Source organism: Corvus brachyrhynchos, unplaced genomic scaffold, assembly GCF_000691975.1.
Source record: "Corvus brachyrhynchos isolate BGI_N302 unplaced genomic scaffold, ASM69197v1 scaffold22, whole genome shotgun sequence".
Lineage (NCBI taxonomy): Eukaryota > Metazoa > Chordata > Aves > Passeriformes > Corvidae > Corvus > Corvus brachyrhynchos.
The window spans coordinates 3,421,344-3,446,297 of NW_008238355.1; the positions used below are offsets into that span (position 1 = coordinate 3,421,344).

At 40.4% G+C, this 24,954-nt stretch overlaps 1 protein-coding gene across 1 annotated transcript in view; it reads left to right on the forward strand.

Moving 5' to 3' along the window:
• The window catches only part of SHB (SH2 domain containing adaptor protein B), a 61,615-nt gene extending 39,110 nt beyond the window's left edge, over window positions 1–22,505 (forward strand). Inside the window, exons 5-7 of the mRNA XM_017735332.1 lie at window positions 6,523–6,694; window positions 10,908–11,027; window positions 19,494–22,505. Of these exons, the coding sequence (XP_017590821.1) occupies window positions 6,523–6,694; window positions 10,908–11,027; window positions 19,494–19,677 (476 nt within the window). The 3' untranslated portion in view covers window positions 19,678–22,505. The remainder of the gene's footprint in view (window positions 1–6,522; window positions 6,695–10,907; window positions 11,028–19,493) is intronic.
• Window positions 22,506–24,954: the final 2,449 nt, after the last annotated feature.

Here is a 24,954-nt window from a genome sequence, read left to right on the forward strand (position 1 = left end):
AACACTGCACTTTTTGTTTGGTACTTCAGCCAACCTGTTGTCAATCATCTTAGCACTTGTTTCATATTACTAAAACTTATGCTTCTACCACTTCTTGTCCATACCCCCAATTTTAATGGACGGGATGTAGATAGTGTTTATTGTTGACCATCTCTATGATGAGGAAGTTGCTTTGCAGGGTCCTGAAATTGTGGAGCCATTCTCAAAGTGACTGTGATGAAGTGTTGGGGATGAGGAGGAAAGTAAAGAGATGTGGCTCTGGGAGTGACTGTGGAAGAAGCCTGAGAGACATGATTACTAAGTAGTCAGCGTGCATTTACCCTAGGTAAATCCTGCTTGACAAACCTGTTTGCTTTCTTTGTTAAAACTCTAGATCTCTTAATGGAAAGAGAGCAGTTGGTGTCATCTATGTTGACTTTAGCTTTCAGCATGCCATGCTGTGGCATCAGCTGTGTTTGGAATTTGTTGTAGCTGACATGGGTGGACTAGTAGATTTAGGAAAAAACCTATCAGGGTCATTGACCTCAAAGGGTAGTGTTAGTGATTCATGCTCTTCCTGGAATCTGGTTACAAGTGTGATTCCTCTGAGGATATGTTCTGGAACCCTTCCTGTTTAGTGTACTTATTAGATACCCAAAGCAGAAGGAGAGGAAATGCCCCTTATGAAGCTTGGAATAACAGCCAAGAGAGGGGAGGATGTGTGCAAAGCTGCCCTTCTGAGGGACCTGAACAGGCTGGAGAAATGGACTGACAACAAGCATACAAAATCTGATGAGAATAGACCCAAAGACTTGCATCTGGAGGAAACTCACCCCCTGCAATTATACAGACCTAGATCTGGTTGACTTGCTGGGACACAGCTTTGCTAGAAGAGGCTTAAGGAGTCCTGGAGGAAAGTGGACTAAATGTGGGTAGCAGTGCTCCTCACCATGGTAGCCTGTGTGAATAGGAGCAAGCCAGTGGATGAAGCAACGTGACTGTTCCTCTTTACTTCACATTTCTTGGACTATGCATAATCCTGTGGCAGGATTCTGATATAAGAAGGATGTTGATAAATGTTGTCAGCACAGAGCCAACAAAATGGCAAGAAAGTGCAGCACATGACAGCACATGTGAAGATATGCTGAGAGAACTGGGCTTGCTCAGCCTGGAGAAGAGAAAACTTTGGGTGCGACATAATGGGAACTTTCTAATGCCTGTGAGGAGATCCTCAATAAGATGGAGCCAGTTTCTTCACAAATGAGCAGGTGTGTGATGGGAAGATGAGATATAAGATGAATCAGGAGAGGTTCTGACTCAATATAGGAAGTTGGTTTTTTGTCTGCAAGAACAGTTAAGCATTGGAAACAATTGTTCAATGAGCTCTTGCAGTCTCCATCTTCAGATTTTTTTCATCCTGTGTGAAGAAATGATGGGATAAACAACCTGATCTGATCACGTCGTTTCCCACGCAAGGACGGTGATTGTGTGCTACCCAGAAGTAGTTTTTCTTTCAAAAACCAGCAACTTTATTGTTGAACAATGCTGAGATACCACCTCTGGGACCAGTATACATCTGTCTTCAGTGAGATCACATTTCACAAATTTTCAAATAGTATTACAGCAGCCACAGAAACTGGATTATTAGTTTTAGAAGTTAAGTCTTAAGAGTCATATGTGTGCATATGTAAATCATAGACATTATTCTTCATGTATTGGTCATATTATATGAAATTGATGAGATTTACTTCATTTGGATTTTGTCATAAGCTCTGTGTTCATCTTCATGCCCACTTTTTTGGTTTTTATCAGGTAAATTCTGAAATAGGGTTTTTTCGAGTTATTAAAAAAAAAAAGAATCTTAGGTTTGTCAATTTTTTCTTTATATCTACTTTTCAGTTTTTACATATAACTGTAAATTAACAAGGTCAGCCCAATACAAGATTTTACAATTGGTTTATGTGTGAATATTCTTTAAAGTTCTATGTAGTTATGAAAATGCGCAGAGCAAAATATTGCTTTACAGAACTAATAGACTAAAGAGAGATTTAATTAAATGGTATTATGATATAGTTGGATTACTTACAGGTTCACCATGGAGAATTCTTATTTAAAATAAGAAGAGTAAACACTTTTTGAGATTAATTAGATTTCTCTGATTACATCTGCCGTTCATTATAGATAAGTTTGTTTTAGGTAAAAGCTTATTTGTCACAAAGAAATGTCTAAGGACTGGCTTCAAGCACAGTTGCAAGCTGTTGTTTCATCTGGTGTCTCTAGACTTCATCTTAGTCCAAGGAGTTGTAAATGTTTAGAATAAGGAAGGAAGAGGTCCAACTTTGAAGTTTGAAATGGTGGAAAGTTTGGAATGGAGTAGTGTTGACTTTCTGCTGAGATGTCTGAAGTGCTTTTCTGACTTACTCGGTGGTTCTATTGTTCGGTGGTTCTCCAGGAAAGGGTTTTTTCAGTTCTTAGCAGAGGTGGATTTTTCTGAAAATTGCAGTGTTGGTCTAACTGGTATTAAAAATTCTAGCAATGAGTAAGTCCCACTTTATAGGCCCACAATTACCGTCTCCCAATTACATGGAACTGTAGAGATCCTGAAGGACCCCTCTGCTGAAACTTTCCTATTTTGAGAAATTCATCTGAAGGGAACAGCAGATATTTGTGATGTGAATTGCAGATACAGAGACTTGTACAGGAAATATTTTTGATTTGTCAGGTGGTAGACCATAGAAACAAACCAAAAAGGCAAGCAACACTAGAATTATCATGAACCTAATTACTCATTCAAGTCTTTGAAGGAAAAAATTTGTTCTTATGCCATGATTTCAGGATTTGTTGCTGAAGCATAGCTAAAACCTGTGTATATCCAACCTGGACTTTGAGATTTGTCAGAAAGAGTGGACAAGCTATGAAATGTGCTGAGGCTGAGGGGAGTGTGTCTGTGCTCTGACTCCTAAGCATGAGGCTGGGGCTGGTGTCATGCTGGCATTGTGGATGGAACAAGCTGTACATAGCCTACAGATTTTGCTGTGTTAAAAGATGCATCTCTGTGTAGCAGAACTGGAATGCAGCATTTTGACTGTCTGCAGCTGAAGTTCTTTCTCAATCAAATTTGCGTTTGTTTTATGGGAGGCTGTACAGCTGATGCTAAAATGTGTTTTTGATGGCTTTTTTGGGAAGTGAGCAGGTCTTGTTAGAACTCCTGCTGAGCTGGGCAAACTGGTTTGCCCAGAGGAGTGGAGGTTGACAAAGTAGCTTTCAGGTACACAAGTCTGGCTAGAAAAGGGGATAACACCAGGGAGAGCCCACTGGATAGAAGATAGCGTGGGCATCAGAGGGCCCATTCAAGAATGTCGCTCTGACACTGGCTTCCACTGAGTTTATGAGAAATCTGTCCTCTTCAGACTGTCGTGCAGGCACAGAAAACCTTTCAGTAAAGGAAGCGCCTGTGAAGTCTGTAAAGCCCTTCTTTGTATTGCTTTACAAAATATATGGCCCTCTGTTACAAAGCAGGTCTCAGTGATCAAGAGGGCCATTTGGTAATAGTTTCCAGCAATGGTCATGGAGTCTTGGAAGGAGGTTTTATAAATGCCAGACTTTTGCTGGCTTCTACTGCTGTTGCACAGAAAGGTGGTGCCTAGGACCCTGAGAGACTTAAAGCAAGGAAGTTCTGGCATGCCACTTTCACAGGGCTATGGCAGGAGTTACAGGGCAGCGGAAGAGAGGCTGTATGGAGGGTGCGAAAGTCAGGTATTGCAGTCAGTTCCATAACCACAGTGGCTGAATACACTGTAGCTTTGTTAAGGAGAGGATTCATAGCAGCCAAAACTCAGACCTGATTACAACGTTGGGTGGGTGGGTACCTAACTGGGTATCACACTTCTCACTTTAATCTGCCTGGATATCCCTTCAAGACTGCTTCTTCCTGACAAATTAATTCACAAAGAAGAGGAAAACAAAAAGAGCCAACCAACCAACCAAACAAAAAAAGAGAAAAAGCCAGAAGTCCAGAGACATAACTGAACTTTTCAGAGAAAAAAACCCCAACATTCAAAGGCATCTGAAATTTAACTTTGTCCTATTTTTGGAGAACAGTTCCTACCTTTAACCATCATGTTAGTGACTTTTTACACAAGCATATAGAGATAACAAAAGAGGGAGTGTTTTTAAACTAAAAAAAGGAGAGATTGAGATAAGATGCTAGGAAGAAATTGTTTAGTCAGAGGTGGTGAAGCACTGGAACATGTTGCTCTGTGTGACATTGTGGATGGCCCATCCCTGGAACTGTTCAAGGCCAGGTTGGATGGGGTTCTGAACAATGTGGTCTAGCGGATGAAATCACTGCCTATTGTGGCATCTCCCTGCCATTAGGGGGTTGCAACTAGATAATCATTAATGTTGCTTCCAGCCCAAGCCATTCTATGATTCTGAGTTGTAAAAATAGCTGGTAACAGTCAGAACTGAGTTTGTTTTGTGAACTGAATTTTTTGGTGTCTAACATGTTCCTTGTTCAGAAGGTGACGTTAAGCTCACTGGTTTTCAGAGAGTCCCCAAGTTAAACTAACAATACTGCTCATATATGTCATGGGCAAGTATACACATGCAATGTTTCTCCTTGTTATACTAATCAGCTCTCATTATCCAGTAATAAGGTTAAATCTGAGTTTATATTAAGAAAAAAATCAGCATATTTCTGCCATGCATACTTAGGAACATGATTGAATGCATTTGCCCAAATTTTGCAATAAAATTTATTTTGCAATAAAAAAAATAATTTTAAGCAGCTCCAGAACATTTTCCTCATCCAGCATATCTCTGTGTATTATCTTTTTGAACTTTTTGAACATTGCAGCTGTCTGCTTTAAAAGAGTGCTTCAAAACAGTAAATACTACCACCTATATACATAATTGGTTGTGTGTTATAGTAAGTTTACTTCTAAATGCATGTAAGGCCTGTAAGTTTTGGAGGGAGTCCCTTCAGTTTTTCTTGTAACATTTTTTTCCCCGCTATTGCTGTTGAAACTGTCTCGGTTTTGGAGACAAAACTTCAGGAGGAAACACTCCGGAGTGAGTGTCTCCTTGGAAGGGAAAAGGGCCTCCCCCTTTCCTCTGTCAATGAGACAAATGGGTCACAAGGAGTGAAAGTGGGAAAAAGAAACCAAACTGTTTATTAACACATGAGCAAAACAGGGCAGAACGGGATAAAAAAAACCCTCAACGTACAACAAATTCCCGGAGAGGGAACAAACACCCGGCCTCGGACCAGCCGGGGCCACCCCCGCAGGCTCCCCGGACTGGCAAGGAGGGAAGGGAGGCAGTGAGGCAAGGGGAAGGAAAGGGAAAAGAGAACAAGAAAAAAACCCAACCGGACCAGTTCCCAGCTAGCTGGAACACAAAGGAAACCCAGAAAAACAGCACAGCGCTCCCGGCACACTCCCTCCAGAGCCCCCGAGCCGCTGGGCCCGGCCATTCATCGGCCCTGCACTCGGTCCTGTGACCCCGGCCCCGGGTCCATCTTAAAGCAGCAGCATCCTTGGGCATTGAGCGGATGGGTAAGGAATAAAGCGGCTTCGTAGCATCACCCCAGGACAGGAGCTCACATAGGGGGGCTGACTGAGCTGTTTGTGCTTGTGGCCACTTATTTTTACCTCCTGACACAGTGAAGGTTCTCTGCCTGGTCCTCACTAGATGACCTTAAAATAAAATCTGCAGCTGGGAGTGTTAGTTTTTGATGAAGCAGCAAACCATAAGAGGCAATGAGAGTCAGGAGTAGGGTGTGGGTAGATTCTTTCACTGTTCCTGTCAACTTTCTTTCCTTTGATTTTTTTTTTTTTTTAAATTGTAAATATATGGAATCTGTAAGTGTAGAATGCTGACATCATTAGCATGTGCTTGGACACAGGTGTTGCAGTGCTCTAATAAGTTGTAGCTTTGCAAAATAAGTTGAATTGCTTTTCTTGGAATAGTACAGTTAGCGAGAGAAATGATGGAAGGCTATTTTTCTTTTTTCCTCACTTTCCTAGACTTTGAAGGCAAAAGCTTTGTGCCAGCAGTGTGTAAGTGAATGCACTGTCAATTCTTTCCTACTTGACAGTATTTCTGATATGGATAGATGGGTGTTATCTGCCTGATTTGCACCCGGATCACTGTTACAATGATACCACATAAACTGGGGCAAATTGATGTTCTCACATACTTGCTTTTTAAATTATGGCAGGTGACTGAAGGCTTGTTACTCTTACTTAACAGCATCATCTCTGGAGGATCAAAGTATCAAGTGTTAAGATAAGCACTAGTTATTGTAACAAGGTTTAGAAGAGTGTGAATTTTGTTACTGGAAAAGCAAGAGAGTTTTAGGACTGTACTTTGCATAGTAAGAAACACTTTACATGATACAAATAACTTTGTAGATAAAGCATCTTAAAGCTAGTGGGTATATGTTTATTCTCTGTAGGGTGTGAAAACCTCTCTAAGTGCTGCAACTCTTTTGGTCTTTGCTAACCTTGCCTGGAGAGGTAATTATTGTGTATCTTGCAGCCCAGTTTAATGGAAGTGGGAAACGGCAAGCATCTCCTTCTCCCTCAAATGACCAGCACAGGCAATTAAGAGCACCTGGAGGAGGCTTTAAACCCATCAAACATGGCAGTCCAGAATTTTGTGGGATCCTGGGAGAGAGAATAGATCCAACTATTCAACTGGAAAAACAGATGTAAGTAAGCACAGTAATTGCTCTCTAGCTCTTTGCCTCCCCACTTACAGGAGCACCAAGTGCCCAGATCCTAGCGTCGAGCTTCCCTCCTCAGTGTCCCCAAAGCCCCAAAGACCTACTCTTATTAGTCTTGCAAAGTGTAAGTAATTTTTGTAGGGGAAAAAAATAGTGTTAAACAGGAAACTCGTCTCAGGATCAGTGAATTTTATCTGTCAAGTATGTGCAGTTATTCCATTTTCAACCTTGTTGTTTATACTGCATTAGGGAAAAAAAGCTGTATATCACATATAACCAAATTCTGCTTAAAAGCTGCATGAATTCCATATATTTGTGTCTGCATGTTTCTAACACATCAGATGTGCCCTGCATCTCTCCTTCAGGAAGAGAATGATAAGACCACTTAAAGAGCTTTCAGAAAAGAGAGTGTTATTTCTACTCTTCTGGTATCAGACTTGAGAGTGGTATTTAGATGCACTTCTATCAGCTCCAAATTCAGGTTCTGGGTGAATTCCTTGTAGTAAAAGTCTGGTATCCACAAGAGTGGCCCCTGTCCTGCCTCACTGTTGCCCTTCCTTGAACAATTTGGCCAGACTGGATTGTGTGATGGAACAACCCACTGTCCTGTATCATACCAAAGGTGCAGCCTCAGAGAAGGGGCCAGAATTCCTGCTACACAGAGAAAAATCTCCATGTGGAGCAATTTAAAAAGGTTAGACTGATAATTCTGGGCACTGAGAAGCCAGTGGATTCATGCAGTAAAGTGAAGATGATGTGTCTTGAATCCCTGAAGGCAGTCCACTCCAGAAACTGTCATTCTGAGTTAGAGGCAGAATTTCTTTGCACTGGAGAAGGGAGGGCATAATTTAGCATGGATGTGAGTGTGCCCTTTTTGAGAATACTTTGTTTCTTAATGCTAGTGGTATTAAGAGAATTAACAATCCTTTTGCACTTTGAATCCTTAGTAGGAGGGAATCCTCTCCTAATGTTTGAGAGGAGGTAGTTCCAGAAATTGCTTTTCCTTGACAGTCTATTTTTCTAGGCAGTATTTGGAAGCTTAAGTTTGAAACAGATAATAATATCATCTGCATGTTGTCATGTTCCATCTAATCAACCTCAGCCTTTGAACCATCTGCCCATTGACAGATTGCTTATCTTCAGTAGAGGAAGTAGCAACCATTATTGTGAAATCAGTCACTGATATTGTTAGGTAAATGACTAAAAGGCTATAAATTTAACTGTAAATTTGGTCCTCCAATTTGGGCAGTTTCAGCTCGCCAAGGTCACTCCCACCCCCAAATACATTTAAAATAACTGCAGGAAGGTAAGTTTCTGTTACCTAATTTTTGACTCATAAATATGTTGTTGTGTTCATCTGTCTTTTAGTGTAACTACAGTTACATGTAACAACTGAAAAGTGCAGGTCTAGTTTTTCCTTCTTTAACTATTCAAATGCCAGTGACATTAGGTATTTTTGATTTTTATGATAGATCAAACCTAAAATGAATGCACGGTTAACAATAATTTGTCAGAAAGTGGAAGAGTTTACATTTATTGTACCATAGATTATTCATAATAATTCAAATTCCTCAAGCTTTAGTAGTGTGAGACATCTCCACAGGACATGCCAAACCCTTCCTTCTTTTTCTGCAGAAGTGGACTCTGTTTTTGCAGAAAGGAGTACAAGATCTAAAGGAAAGGCAGCACACAAATTGGCAGGTGGATAGGTAGGTTAGGATATTCCCCACACAGGCAGAAATACCAAGGTGTGTTAGTATATCAAGAAAATATTTTTAGTTACTTGTGACTGAGGAATCTGTGACTATGAACTTAGTAACTCATGGACCCAAGGGAATCAAAGTAATTTGTTCTATTTCCTCAATAACAGTGTAAAGAAAAAGTGTGTTCTGCTGTTTCCATTGTCTTACTGAAAGTGAATCCCTCCCAGCCTTATAATCAAGATCTGGTAGTTTCCTGTTTTGCTCTAACTCAGAAACAGAGTAGTGCTGTGCATTATGTAAGCTGTAATAACTTACTATATTTACTGTGTAACTGATGCTGCTCTCCTGTCTTCAGTGGAGCTGTGGCCCCTTAGTGGCTGACACCTGACCATTGACAAAGTAAGGGACATCAGGAAGAACATTCTGTAAACCACAATCAGGATACTTAAAACTTGGGAGATCCTGATAAGGGTCAAACTGCGATTATGTTGGGATTTTGCTTTCAGGTTTGCATTGTGTGCTTGTGTTTTCCAGGATACTTAGAAGACATTCAGGTTGTTCCATGCTTTTGCACTGGTGTCTTTCACAAGCTGTCATTGCACTTTTTAAAGACCACACAACTGATGTTTGAATCTTTGACCTTTCTTCACAAATGCCTATATGCTGACATTTAAAAAAATAAGCACACCCAGGACCAACAGACCCAATACAGTTGAACAGCAAATCACTCAGGAACTTAAAGTTAATTATCAACACTATGATTGCCACTCTAGGTAGCTGGAACAGGAGCAATCTGAGTGTCCCATTTACATGGGCGTATGACTCACAAGCAATTACACTTCTGGATACTGCTGTTCACTCTCAGCTGTAGCCAAAACAGCTTCCAGACGTCACATCTGAATCAGATGTTCTCTTATCAACTGTTTTACTTTCAACTCTTAAAAGCAGGTGTTTCTTCCTCAAACCAGCCCTGTGTTCTTTTTCCATTTCTCTCTGAATATCAGAGTCCAGGATATCTCCCCGATTTTGGTAACATAGTACTTCACTTTTGTTTAATTTGGCCCTTTGGGGAGAAAAGAAAATAAAGATAATTTTAGCTTAATAGGAATAGTTTTTAAACTCTCCCAAATCCATTTTCTGATTCACACTTGTGTTAGTATTATTCCCTCACACTCAGAAGGCAGTCTAGTTTTTAAATTGCTTATTGAGAAATATCCTTCACCAGTAAATATCTAATGGGACATGAAGAGGAAGACACTGCCTGAAATCATTTGCATCTGTGTCTCCATCTTATTTGTGAAGTGATGAAGCCATCAGGACCTCCCTTTCTAGTCTGTCTTGACTATACAAAGTATAACCTCTTTTTAGTTCCCTCTAATAAAGAGTTTTGTTCTAATCAAGCACACAATGAATTTTTAATTTGAATACCAACTTGTTTTTTTAACACACTCATCAGATTTGACAATGGAGACACCAGCACAAAGTAGTTAAGAGCATGATTTCTGTAAAAGAGATTTATCTGGTCTTTATTAATTTCTCTTTTAGTTGGAGCATCTTAGAGTAAGAACAAATGGAATAAAACTCTTTTACACAAAGCAAACAACAGTTCCTGGCAAGAACAGACAGAGAGCACTTCTGATGTGTGCATTGGCTTGCTTAGGCAGATGTGGTAGTGTCACACAGCGTTTCAAAGGGCACCTGGCAATTGCAGGGAGGGAGAGACCTTCCTCAGGGACGTGTTTGACCCAGTACAGGGCAAGACACGCTATGTTGCTCTGGAAACTTAGGGGAAGGGTCAAAGTGCTTACTTGTGGAGTCTTGAGATTTTGAAAGCTGATACAGAGCAGCATGTGCTGAGAAGCTTCCTTGTTTGCAGGGGCTAGTTTAATGAAGGACCCACCTCTCCTCTCCCAGTTTCCTTTTTTCCCTGAATTGTTCACACCCACTCCACAGATCCATCAGAGATTTATATAACACTCTCAGAGTTGCCACAGCTTTGTTTAGGATGTGTCTTTTTGATAGATCTCCACACTTTATCACTCTTCTCCTTTTTCAAAAATTTATTTTAGCAAATCTCTTCCACTGTTAACTGTTCATATTCTCCACATGTGATTTTCTATTTCTTTGCTTTTGTTGTCTTTTTATCTCGTATATTAGTTTAAAAACTGATGTATCCCAGGGATGAAATAGAGCAGATGGATCTACTGTTTGCAAGACAGATTATAATGTGTTGCTCTAAATGGGAATTTCTTACGTAAATGTACACCAGTCTTATTGTGTGGTCTCCTGATCTGAGTTTTTCCCCTCAGCTGACAGGAAATACAAGCCTCCACAATTTATAATAACTTCATCTAGTGCTTTTTATCTGTAACATATTAGAATTTAAAGGTATCCATATGCTATTGATAACCATTCATACCTTAAAAAATTAAGTAGTGAAAGCAGTATGAGTGGGAATATTTGTGTGTGTATTAACCTCTTTGCTTTTTTTCTAGATGGTATCATGGAGCAATCAGTCGGACAGATGCAGAAAACCTGTTACGTTTATGTAAGGAATGTAGTTACCTTGTAAGAAATAGTCAAACAAGCAAGCATGACTATTCCCTTTCACTGAAGTAAGTACTTGTCGGTAAAACATGGTGAATGTATTTTTAAGCCCTAACTTCTCTGGGGCAAGATGAGAAAATTATCCAGTTTATTGCTGCACTGGTTTAGCTCTGAAGGGGTCCCAGAGAGTTTGGGACTGTCAGCCTGCATGATGTACAGTTACAGTCACTGAATTAGTACCTTCCTGCCTGGGGATGTTAAGAGATTTTTAGTTTTCATTTGGTGTCCACTTAACTAAATAAACTTGGATTAATTTTTTTTCTGGTTCTAATTTGAAATGTTCCTGCTGCTTCTGCTTTAGGCTGAATAAGGAACTGTATTGTTTGGGGATTTTATTCCTTTTGTTTTGTGTGCTTTACTGGAGCAAAGCCGTACAAAGTAAAGTTCTTTAAAGTAAAAAGCCCCGGATTGAGGATGAAAGATCTACAGAATTAGGAAATGAGCAGTGTTCCAGTCTTACTGCTGCTCTGAATTTGCTTTATCTAGCTTAGGCTGAGCTGGGTATGTTACAGATGTTGTCTTCAAAATATCATAAAATAGAGTCATAGAACATTTGGGGATGGAAGGGATAATTAAAAACCATCTAACCCAGCTCTCCTGCCCATGACAGGACCATGAGTGCACTTCATTTTCTAGCTGAGGAAGATTGTCAGGATTTTCTGTGCAGGAGAAAAAGAAGCCCCTTGAGCTTGGTATAGGATGTACAGGTGCAAAGAAAAATGTTTCCTTTCTTTCCTTCTTGCAGGATAGGGTCTGATGTGGAACCTAACCTTCCAAGTAGGTCTGGGACACAGGCCAACTTGCCCTTTTCACTAGCATTGCTCCTGCCAGTTTGGCTTTTATGACGTTTTTTCACAAGTCTGTTCTGGAGATACATTTTGCTGCTGGGAATGATGGTGATACCTGGTGGTAACAAGCAGTTTTATAAACAGCACCAAAGCTGATCCTTCTTTTCACATTCATAGGTTCATTAGAAACATAGGCCCACATCTACTCTACCTTGGTTGGTCTTATAGTCTAAACAGTACATTTCAGACTGGTATTATATCCCCAGTTTGGGTTGGGAGAAAGTGCATCTGTTAAACTAGTTTAAGATTCCATTCTAGGACTTGAGAAGAAAAATATTTTGTAGGATATTTTAAGTCATTATTCCTTTGCTATTATTTTGGGGATCTCTCTGTAATACAGAGGTTTGCCTTGAGCTGGAACACGTCTGCTTTAGAATTGTGGTTCAGTTCCTGTTGTCTCTTGTCATTTGATTTGTGTATTTGCCAATATAGATGTCCTCTAGATATTTTCAAACATTGAAGCATTAATGGCACAGTCTTTGCAATAAATTTTCCCTCAGGTTTAAATTTTCCCTTAAATTTAGAGTCTTGGACTATGACCTTGTTTTTAAAGTATTTAACTTAATTCTTGCATCAGCCCAGTGAATTTTGTTACTCAACCAGAGCACAACTTCCAGAGGAAAAGGTGACAGTTAAATTTATATTTTGCTATTTTGGACCGCTGAGTTCACACCTTTTGTATCCTTTTGTAGTCTCTTTGCATGGAACTACAAGGTTCGCTGTTGTCTGTTAGGTGTGTTTATGCTCCTCAGGGACCTTTACTACCATGTGTGAGTCAGCATTTTTTTTTCAGGTAAATGTTTCACTTCTGCTGCAGGGAAAAAGAATCACACCCTGATTTTGTACTGAGATTAAGTAACAGTGATTTAAAATCTATTCTTCAGTTTCATGTGGCAAGCTTTTTCTAAAAACAAAATGGAAAGCAAAAAACAAAACCAAACCACTTCACTCTGGTTTTTGAGTTTTCTTTTCTCTAGTAACAAAATATTGTTTCCCAAAACACATCAATGAGAATCTACCCAAATATTACCTGTATTTAAAAAGTGAAAAGATGGTAGAACTTGCTTATTTTCATTTAAAATAACTGAATATTGCACTATGGAGACATCTCTGAGGACCATATTTTTCCAATAGCAGGAAACCTTTTTGTGTTCTGTGGATATGAGAGGGCCAGACAGGCTTAACTTGCATGCGGAATTTGTGTGAGATATTTGTCTGATTTAAATTCCAAAAATTTTCATTCCAAATATAATGAAATGAGCTTGAAAATAGCTTCATTGCTAAATTAAAGTGCATATGTGTATAGAACAGTCATTGAGGTAGTTTAAGTTGCTCATATCAATGCCTGTCACTTTGAGATGGTGTAGTTTACCCAGTGAAATTTAATTGCATGTGGATTAGCTATCTCTGGGAGCATCAAAGAAGGTCTTACTGAAGTACACATTTATGTTGCTTATCTCAGTTAGAAACAAGGAATTGTTATTGTTGGTGACAAGTGTTTGAAGCTAAAAGCATCTTTCTATGGATTGTGATCTAAAGAGCTAAGCCTCCTCGTCAGCACTGTTTAAATTCTCCACAGCAGAAGAGGGAAGGAGTATGATCTACCTTCCCAGAACAAAATGATCCCAAAGGCATGAGGAGCAGCTGTACATTCTCTTGAATCTCCTCTCAGCCCTGGATTGTTCCCTGTGTTTCCTCTTCTCTGTATTCCTTCAGGATTGTAGATATTTGGCTCACTCATACCCACCCACTCTCTCCTTAAACCCAGTTATAATTGCACAAGGCTGGGTAAAAATTGGAGATCCATACTCCTGGTAACTGTGCTGTGACCAGGAATTCCTGGCTGCTATTGAAACGCCTAGTTTCAAAATTATTGTCTGAGACCTGTTCTTTACTAACAAGCAGACTGGTGAAAAAGGTAGAAGTAGATGTGCAAATTAAAGAGGGAGAGCCATTTCTTACTTGTAAATGTTTTAGGTGTTCAGCAATTACTTCAGTGCACATCAGGCTCACCAGAGATGCCTTCCTGATGTAACCAAGGAACAGGATCTCAGGATAGGGTTGTCATCTTTCAGTCTTGCTCAGTGAAGACCAGGCATCAACTGAGCTCTACTAGCTAAACCTTTCAGTTGGGATTTCCCCTTCCCAAGGCTCTTGCAGCAGTGTGCACCCTGCCCACACCACTTCATCTCGTGATTCGCATTTCAGTTTCAGGAAGTGACTGTTCTTATTTTTAGATTAGGATTATCTCACAAGTTAACTAAATGTGCGGTCTGTGAGTAAAAACAGTAACAGGCATTACTTTATGTTCTGTCGGATAGTTCCTGCACAATCATAGCCACTGGAAGTACAGAGCTGAGTTCAGAGAGGGTGGTGCCTATTGACATCCTGATCCCGTGGACTAATAAACAGGCATGTGGTTTCCCTGAATAGCAAAGGAAACTGCAAGCTATGTTTTTTTTGTCATCACAGTCTGTAGAAGTGGTCCTGATTTCCAAAGCTGAGTATATAAACTTTGGGTAGTTCTGGGGTTTGGATGAATGCTGGACTTGCACCTTTCTGCTGATTTTTGTTCTTGGAAGTAACCCTTGTCATATTGTAAAGGTTACAAGTTTCTTCCTGTCAGTATAATTTACAAAGAGGTAGTGGGATTTTTGATGTCTCTAAATTAGCAATTGAATAAAAATATGTAAAAGTGTATTACTAGTCTGCTGCTAGCCTAAACCATAATGGGTCCCGGCTGTTAGCAGAAAGCATGGATTCTGTCACTTCTACAGAAAATCCAGCAAGCTAAACATTCTCACTACCTTCAAAGCAGTAGATGGGAACTGGTTATAGAGAATGGAGCCTGGACTCAGTAGTGATCTTCACACATTGGGTGCGAATGAACACTTCTAGACCTTGTTTGTAGGGGAAGAAACATTGTTTATTTTATCGTGGAGACAGTGTCTGTCAGGTGTAGAATGACAGTGTTGTGTATAATGTGCTTGAAAAAGAAAAACTGAAACAGGAAAACCAGTTCATAGGCCAGCCTCTGAATGTCTCCAGTAAATGATTTTTTCAATTTTTTACTTTTTTGTCTGAGGTTAAGTAGTGGTTTTTATTTTTCAGAAGAGGTTTTATTTTCTTTTCTTGTTGTTATACATTGACATGAAACATTATAGGTTTTGTTCAAAGTAACAGCATGTAATATAAGTTAAAATTATGGAATGTAGATCAACCCAATTGGAAAAGCATTTCTGGATGGAAAAAGAGCACAACATGTATTTCCTACATTGCTAGATTTTTTTTTTCTGATGTTACTAAAAAGCTGTTACTTTTTTCCTTGTGCAAGTGACATTTCATCAAAATGAATGCAGAAAATCTGTTGTGACAAAACAGTGCTTTCTTCTGCAAAAATAGTATTCAGAAGACTTGGCCAAACTTTGATTGTGAACACTGAATGAGGTTTCAAAGCCATTAATATTCCCTGGAAAAAAAAATACTAGGTTTAATATCTAATTAATATTTATTAAACCTTCTTTTATCACACTTCATGTGTAAGATCAAAAAAACACATTCCGATCAACTGTCTGCCCAATTCCTTTCCCATCCTCACTGGGTTTTGAAGACTGAAAGAAAATATGAGGGGAAACTGTAATTCAAAGTGTCTTGGTGTTGTGGTTGTGTTGCCAAACATTTTAAACAAGGTGTGACTGACTATTAGTCATGTATCAAGAATTGTGTCTGTGTAAACATCTGTGCTTAGGAGTTCCAAAGAACTTTGATGAAAGGATTAGCAATTAGCAATTTTCTTCTGTATTTGAAACTCATGGGAATGGTTCCAAAAAGGAAAGAAAGGATAGAATATTGTCTCTAGTAGCACTGTTTTCCCTCAATTGAATGAAGATGTGGGGAAGAGTTATTTCAACTCTTGAAAAACCACGACATGCAGAATTCACATTGTAACAGTATCACATGCCTTAGTTCTGGTCCCAACACCTTCTCTTGCAAAATGTGTATGTCTTACCTCTTCAAGCCACTGGCTTTCATCAGTGCTCACATATGTGAATTTGGGATCACTGTTTTGGTTCTTTTCTTTGAAACCCTTGCGCCTGGCAGGTTCCAATAGTTATTGCTGTTGAAAGAGCTGAAAAACACGCATTCCAAAACCAGGACTGCTCAGTCAGGCACTTGTTCAGGTAGACTCCAAAAGTGCTTCAAAAACTAAGCAGAAACTTATTTACAACCACTTCAACCATGAAGCTTTTTTCCCCATCATTACCATGAAATTTCAGTCATTTCTTTTCATACTAAATTCGGAGCTTAGATTGAAAGAGTTTGGAGGAGAGGAAGAGCGAGTATGACTTCCAGGTTCCTTTTTGACATGGTCTCTGTAATTCTAGTCACTGGGCTAGCAGCAATAATGCTGTTAATCAAGTGCAGATGCATTCTGCCCTTACCTGTTTCTAAAGGCACTGATTCTCTGAGTCCAGGCATACCAGAAGAGGGGAGACTGTGAGACAGATTTCAAGGACAAATAGAGAAGATGAGACCAGCACAGAAGGATCCTTGGAATAGATGTGAATAGTTTCACAGAATAGTTTACAGTTGAAAGTGTTTAATTCAAGGGCATGATTTCAAGGTGCTAAGTTGACTCTCTTCCTACTTAATTTGTTCTACATTATAGAAGATGAGAATTGTCTGGTTTGTTATGTTTACTTGCTACCAGTGACAGTTCATTTGAAACGTAAAGATGGCAGAAAGGGAGTGAAGGAGAAAAATATTTGAAAACATAACCTTTGCTTTCATCTACCAGTAAGCCTGAAATAGGGCTCAGTTTAAAGAGTTCTGGACACCCAGAAAAGTAGCCAGGATAGAAATCAGGTCTATCCAATGTGATATTGGCTGCAAACACTAGCAGTAAGTAAAACCAGTTCATTAACTTAAGGTTTTTGCCTCTCCGTTCTACTCCTTTATGAACAGAAAATTTGTGTGTGAGACACTGCAAAGCTTTGAAGACAGTTTCACACACCTTCCAGTTACCTAGAGAGATCTAATCTTGAATGGACCTCTGGAGGAGTCTAGTCCAATCCCCTGCTCCAAGCAGTACATACTTACCAGGTTGCTGAATGCTTTGGAAACTTGTGCGGATGAAACCCTCCTGACCTGCCTGATCCTGGTCCCTGGGCTCTAGCACTCTTGTGAGGAAGAAGCCCCTATGTCCAGTGGGAACTCCCTTGCAGCCTGTGCTTGTTGACTGAGAAACTTCTGTTTTCTCTCTAACTCTCCCTTTTAAGCAGTTGGGTGATTGCAACCTGACACCCTCCATTTCACCTTTTCTCCTCCTGGAGACTAAACAGACACAATTCCCTCAAGTCCATCCTCGTACATCGTGTACTCCCGCTCCCAGACCACATTTAGTGGTCCTCCTCTGGATATGCTCCAGTATTGACGTCTCTTATTACAGGACACCCCTCTCACCAGTTACAGATGCAGCCTCCCAAGAGCTCTGTAGAAGTAGTAGTCACTCTCTTCCAGCAGCTGGCTGCACTTTGCTATGCAGCCCGGGCTGCAGTAGGCCTTCATGGGCAGTCCTTTGAATCATTCTCCTTCCCACCATGTGTCCTCCCTACCATAGTTCCTTTTCTGGCCCATTGTGCCCCAGCTTGCACTGCTGCTTAGGTTTGTTCCATCCTAAGGGCAGAAGCTGTAGATTTGCTTGGGCTACATTCCATTAGCCTGCTATTCATGACTTCTAGCTCACATTCTTTTCCCTCACCTTCAGTGTGACCTTCCAGAAGGCTCAGCTGTCATGATATAGTAGAGATTCTTTTTGTGTAAGCTCAATGACTATGTGCTACTGAAACCTGAGTACATACATAGGGCCTTTTTGGGGAAGCAACAGCTGTCTGTCATGAATACATGGCTTGTAGCAGTTAGTTCCTACTGTGTGCGTTGTCTTTCTGTTCTAAAAAGGGCTTGTGTCTTTTCCTTTTCTTCACTAAAGTGCACTTAACAGATTGTTCTCCAAACCTTGCTGTACTTCTGAAATTAGCATGCACCTTAATTTATCTGCACACTTTCAAGTCATGTTGTGGCAAAGTAGATTCATAGTGAACTGAAGAAAGAGAGCAATACATCTGTCCTCATAAGTATTTAAAGATGTCGCTCTTATTTAAGGGAAATAATTTAGAGATTAATTATGACTTGAAAGATATATTTTCCCACTAAGAAATTGATCTTTAAAGCAAGATTTTAAGCACGTAGAGCCATAATTACAGTGCCTGCAGTGGTTTCTGCCCACCAGAAAGGTTCTCTTCATCAGAGAATTGTTGAATACATCTGAAAGACATGAGCTTGATTATGATACAGACACTTACAAATGGAATGCTGCACCTGCCAGCTAGAATATGGCAGATTTTAGAGAAGCTGGTTTTAACATAATTTGTTTTCCTGCTGCAGCTTTCTGTGTCATCTTGAATTGGGTTTCTTTGCTGACACAGACCAGCGCTTTAACGCTATTGTCTCTGCCCCTGGACACACCTAGAAGATGCAATGGCTTGGAGCCAGAAGGTTAGGGATTGGGACATCAAACAAGCTGTAAAAACCTTCTAAGCCTCATTTAACATCTTCACATGTAGGAGCTGTTCTTTGCGCTTGTGTTGTCCTAGCTGAACTCTACACTTTTTAAGTAGCCTATAATGTTATGTTAAGACAGCAGACACTGAAGGGTCACTTTTGGGAAGAGCTGAGGCCAGCTTTACCTCTGGTGCTGTATGGCAGTGTGGGTGCTACCCATGAGAATGGCATGATGTTGGACAGGCTGCTTTGCCAAGAGCAGGCAGGTCAGTTCCATGACACTCTTCTCCTGCCTGTGTAATCACGAGCCTTCTCTCAAAGAGGCAGTGTATTGTGCAGACCGGACAGAATGCTTCTGCTGTGGAAGTCACACTGTGGATTCTGCCTGCAAAAAGACCACAGGATAGCAGCCCTTGCTCATTATAGTGCTCAGTATAGTGCAGTATTATACCATGAACCTTGGGAACATGCTCATCTGGAGAAGTTTTCCCACCTGAAGCCACCAGATTACACAGAAATATGTTCTGGACGTTTACTGCCAGGGTGGCATAGGTAAGGTCTGTTCAGAGGCATCCACAGGGTAGAACAGGACATCTTGCCTAGCTGAGCAAGGTTTATGGCCCACTCATGCCTGTGAAGGGACCCTAAGGCCTCTGACAGACCAGCACCACAAATATCTTTGGGTCCAGAAGTAATGACTTGCTATAATGAAAACTAAGTGTTCATAGGAAAATATTGAAGGGGCTGGAGGGAGGGGCCATGGGAAGGAAATGGATTGTCCTCTGGCACACCTCGGGATTACCTTCTGAGTGAGACAGCCTTGCACGTGGATCTAGGCAGCACAGGTGCTGAAAACAAAATACTACCTTAGGCTGCCTTTGTGGTGGACTGTCCATGGGTTTGCAACTAGCAGTCACTCTGTCAAGTCTGGCCACTGTCTCAGGCTGTCACCCAGCAACTACTGGCATTTTGTTCTGCATTCCCCTCCATGAGGAGAGCCTGTTACGGTGCTGCACCCCTCCTCTCTATGCACAAGCATGAACTTACACTTTGCTTTCCTTGCAGGAGCAGTCAAGGTTTTATGCATATGAAGCTGATGAAAACCAAAGAGAAATACATCCTGGGTCAGAACAGCCCTCCCTTCGACAGTGTTCCTGAAGTCATCCACTACTACACCACAAAAAAGTTGCCTATCAAAGGAGCAGAACACTTGTCCTTGCTCTACCCCGTGGCTGTACGGACTCTCTAACAACCTGGTCTCACCCCTTCCTGTGGATGGGAGGTGAGAGATAAGCTGGGTTGCACAAAATTCGTTGCCAGAATTCAGAGCTTGAGTCTATGATGGGGAGAGGCAGCCTTTAGTCTTGTGAATGTGGGCTCTCTGCAGAGTTGTCTGTGGGACTGTGTGTGTGATAGACTTGTGCTGCAGCATGCCTCTAGAACTGTATTGCTGCGTAAGAGAAAGAACACTTATTTTAGTGCAAGGAGAGCAGATAACCTTCCCAGACCTTCTATGTGAATGAAAGTGCTTCCCAACAAAAGTTCTTCCTTCATGTTTTGAGAAGAACCAACAAGTTCTTCTCAGCAGTAAAAAACCAACAACTTTTATTCTCTTGCTACCCTGAGAAACTTCTCCAGGAGAAAGAGTAACCTTACTCTGAGGGACCCTAGGGTGTTCTTGATAGACCTGAGAAGGAGCTGCTTAACAGGCAAGTCTCTAGCTCTGGTCACATAGCTTGATGGGTTTGGGATTTTTTAATGCAGTTTCTCAGGGTAGTCAAATATTGAACTTCTGTTAGACACACAAACTTAAAATAATTTTGTGAGAGTGAATCACGGTCAATTACTTACAAATAGGGGATGTAATTAAACAGTAGTTTGTTATATATTTTTATCCTTTTTTGGTACAATAATCTCTTAATGTTTACTGTCTTCATTTGCAAGTTTCATTTGTAGGTACAGGCAGCTAATTCTGTTTGGGGCAGTTACACCATGATGTTTTAAGTAGTTAGGATAAGTAATTTTGATATGTGGGTTAGTATTTATGCATGAGGGTGTTCAAAGGCTTTTATAAAGCTTTAATAGGCAAAATCTTCACTTGCTCATTCATCTGGATCAAACAGCTGTCCTACTGATGTAGCAGGCTAGCATGTGTGTCACACTGCCTTTCCACAAGATGGCTTTTGCAGCTGTGAGAACTGTGGTATATAGCAGAGCAGAATTTGTTTTTCACGTCTGCCAAGGCATTCTTAAAGCACAGCCCCGTTGGCACATACCTTCTGGCCAGTGTTCTTTTTCACCATGAGCAGAAGCCTGCCTCCTGCTGTGTATTTCAGTCACTGACAGCCAGAAGCACTATAGAAGCCGTTCTGTATCTTAGTCCTGCCAACTCAGTGCCCATCCATTTGGGACATATTTTCTAAATGCTCTGTGTGCTCATTCAGTGAGGTAAGTGAAAAGTTATAATTGTACACAGGCTGGAACTGGGGAATCTATAGCCTTATAGTCCTCGTGTTGTGCCATCTCCCACATACGTCTAGAATGTTGTGCATTAACCCATCAGCTGGTATAGTAGCAAACTGGTTTTATGCAGGTTATGTATTTTACAGACAGCAATAGGACTGTGAAGTTGTGTGCTATTTAATTCAGCTTTCTTAGCTACTACTATTTTTTTATGTATGCTTAGAAAGAAGTGCAGATCTGAAAATTGTAATGGAATAACCACTTACTGCCTGTAAAAGTAGTGCTTCATTGTATTGTCTACTCTGGTAAGAACCTCAAGGATGACCCATATACTGTCACTGGTGCTAAATATTCTGTTTCTTTTTAAGCCTGCCTTATCCTTTATATGACATCCAATGCAGATTGAACAGAAGTGGATCATATGTATGTGAAGAGCCCAGTGTCATTCTGTGCAGCAACGGTAGCGGGTCAAACTGTCTCTGTCTCACCCAGAATCGGAAGCTGTGTTGCAATAGGTTTTCCAGTTTTCCGAGAAGGGTGGCACAGTGGAGGACAAAGAGACAACATTCCTCTCCAAGTGAAAACAACCATCCCCTTTTTCATGTACTCACCTACCTGCTTTTTTTATTTCCCTAAAGTCTTTGCATAACTCTTTACTCTCTTAACATCACCCAACTGACAAGAGCATACAGGCACTTTTAAATTAGTATATTCTCTCACCAGAGTAGGAGTTTATGAAGGTGGCAGAGCTCACACAGATTAGGAATCAGGTGATACCTGCTCTGTCTGAATCTTGGCCTTTGCGGGTTCAAGCGACACTATCATGCTCTTTGGGACAGAAATATGTCATGTTTCTTCTTTTGCATGTTGAATCTGGCATGGTTGCTGTTCCATGGCCTGTTTTTCTTCTTTAAAGGAAAAAAAATGTATGTCTCTACTCTGTCTAACAGCAATTACCAGTAGAAACCAACAGCAGCATCATTAACCAAGGCCTTGTCTGGCTTCCTTAAGCACTTTGTCTTTAATTCATGGGGATAACTATTGTACCAGACCTTTCTTGTCATGGGTCTGATCAAAAGTCAGATGAAGCCAGCAAGTGCCATTTTATTGCTGTCTGCAGATTTTGGGTTGGGATTCATTGCTTCATACAAATCATGGGAATATGCATCATACAAATGTGTATACAGCTTATTACAGCTTCAAGGATCAGATCAAGGTTCTTGGTTCAGCAAGAGGAAATCATCTCAGAAAGTATTGGTTGTCCATGGGAAGGTTTTTTTATTATTTTTCTAAAAGACTTTTAGAAAGTATTCAGTAATTGCAGAATAAATAAAACCAGGATTTTGTTTGCACTGTAATGTTGTCTTTGTTTATTTAAGTGATTGTATGATATTTTTCCAGTGAAGGAATATTCTTCCCAGATTTTTTAATGTACAGTGAAAATGCAGTGTGTTAACAGTGTGTAGTATTGCGTATAGGTGGAAGATCTTGTAGTGATCATGCCTATATAGCACATTAAAAGTTTATTTTAAAAAGAAATATAAACCTCTCCCTTTTCTTCCTCTGATTGTCCTTGTGTACTCAGATTGTCATAAACAGCTAATAATTGAAGCAGCCTTTTAGAACAACTTGTGTTTCTTTGTCTTAACTGTGTTGTGAAAGTAATCATTTGGTTATAATTTGGAGTCTGGAAAATCATATGTCTCAGTTCTACCCTGACTAATTCTCTTGATCATGTGCACCTTTACAAGGGCTGACATGGGTACATGTGTGAATGATATTGCTGGTGATGTCCAAGGAATCCAGTTTTTGCTGCTCACAGCATAACTCTGGTGAGTCACTTTTTGCAGACTTTGTAAGAGGTGTTAATTAGGCTTCTATTTTGATGATTATTTCACAGCATGAGGAAAGCTGTGAACATCTGTATGATGTGTAGGAGAGCTTTAGTGGCTGAGATTGCATTTCACAGCTCCTTCCATAATTGGAAAAATAATTTAGGTTTGTGGAAGTACAGTCATCACCATGGTTTCTGTACTTGTTAACAGATTATTCTCTTACTTTGAAATTAAGTCTTCAGAGGCAGGATGCAAATTGCAGGGCTGTCTTGAGTGCCAAGGTACAAAACAGTCATGTTCAGCTTCTCAAAGAACATGGCCTGGATCTGTACTCTGAAGAAAACTGGTTACTGCTTGGAGGATGGCACATTTGTGTGCTTCTCCTCACCGTCCCAAAGGGTTTTGCATTTTATCTTGATGTCATGGCTCAAGCTGGCCACAAACACCCTGTGGCAATGTTGGTGGAGTCTACAAATGACATCTTTTAACCAGGCTCTGATTCCATTTTGACACTGCTACACTGCTAAGCTATACCCTGGTGGACTTGGTCCTCTGCTGCTGTAAGTTACTCATACTCTCCTCAGGTCGTACCTCAAGTGGTGCTTGAGCAGAACAAGCAAGGTCTTAACAGAAGTTCAAATAAACAAAGACATCACCCCACACACTACTCTACTATCTCCCTGTAGAGGGGGTAAAACAAAACAAAGATGAAACAGAACTGTCTGTACTCCTGGTCTCAGCAAGGGGTGAAGGAAATAAGGGGATTCAACTGGTTATCATACATTTTTTTTAATGACCTGCAATGAGCCCACATAAAATACTGCATATTGCTTTCTTTTATTACATATTTCTGGAGTCCCCAGTAAGAAGGTAATCACAGAAAAGTAAGTAAGGAAATAACAGCAGCCGAACAAAGCTGTTGATCTGAAATGAAGCCAGTAGAGGCCCTACTGAAAAAAAAATGTTCATATGTTGCAAGGGATGAACAATCCAGTTTTCTGCAGCTTGTGATTACCTGTCTTGAGCCTTGAGCTTTCTCTGAGAACCAGGTATGCACAGTCTAGAGATGCTGTGGCGACTTCAGTGCTCTGCACCTTGTATTTAGTTCAGTGATAAGATTAGACCAAACCTTGCCTTTGCTTTCAGGGTCCCTGAATTGCATTTATTGCTGATGACAATTCCAAGACAAAAGCTTGGTGAAGGTTGTTGGCAAGTTGATTATATTAACCCATTCCCCAAGTCTGCCTCCAAGAAACAATGGTTCTAACTACAGTAGAAATATCAACAGCATGGTTGGAAATCTACTGAGTTTCATAAGCCATGGGGATGACTGAAACATGATGATTATATGAAATTAATATATAGAAAGAGTTACAGGACTGTTTATAGAATAAGGGCTAGATTGTGTCAGGTGGTATGGGCTGGGCCTGGCTGAAATTTAGTATGAAAGAATAGAGAAGAATAAGGGAACGGTTTACAGGTAAGCAGCTTGTTAACTGCTATGAGAGTTGTAAAAGTGTCATGGAGAAAGTGTGGAGATGCTTTCAGAAAGGGCAGACTGTGAATGCCAGTGAGGCAAGAGCCAAATGTGAGACACAGAATTTGAGTAAGTCTGTCAGGAATTGGGCATTCTCTACCAGTCTGTAGCAGATATTGTCCAGGGTCCCTCAAGAGAGACACAGAAGAGACCTGCAAGAGGTAACCCAGTTGAAGAGATTATGAGGAAAGACTAAAGAAACTTGATGAGCATCCAGAGAGACTGAGAAGAGAGCTTAAACAAAACCCTGGGGAGGAAAAGGGGAGAATTCATTAATATCTTGGGAGAAACGCAGGGAACCCTACATCCTTAGAGACTACACACAGTAAGGCTGGAACTACTACACTGACCCTCCTGACTTCTCTCTCAGACTGTGTGGTCTCCCACATAGGACAAAGAAGTTACATTAGGAGCCACTACACTGATCAAACCAACTTTTCTTCTGAGACTGTTCTGTGGAACAGGAAGGTCATGTTGCTCATGGTTGGCATCACATGCTCATCCATGTCTAAAACGTTTTTGGATCTGGCTTCATTTAGACTCTGCACTTTTGGTCTGGTCTTTAATTGCAAAAACCAGCCCTGCACTCCCTATTTTCTTATTAATTAATTATTGTTCATTATTTTCAAATACAAACTTATGTGATACAATTGTATTACATTATTATAATAAAAGGATTCCAGTTAGTAAC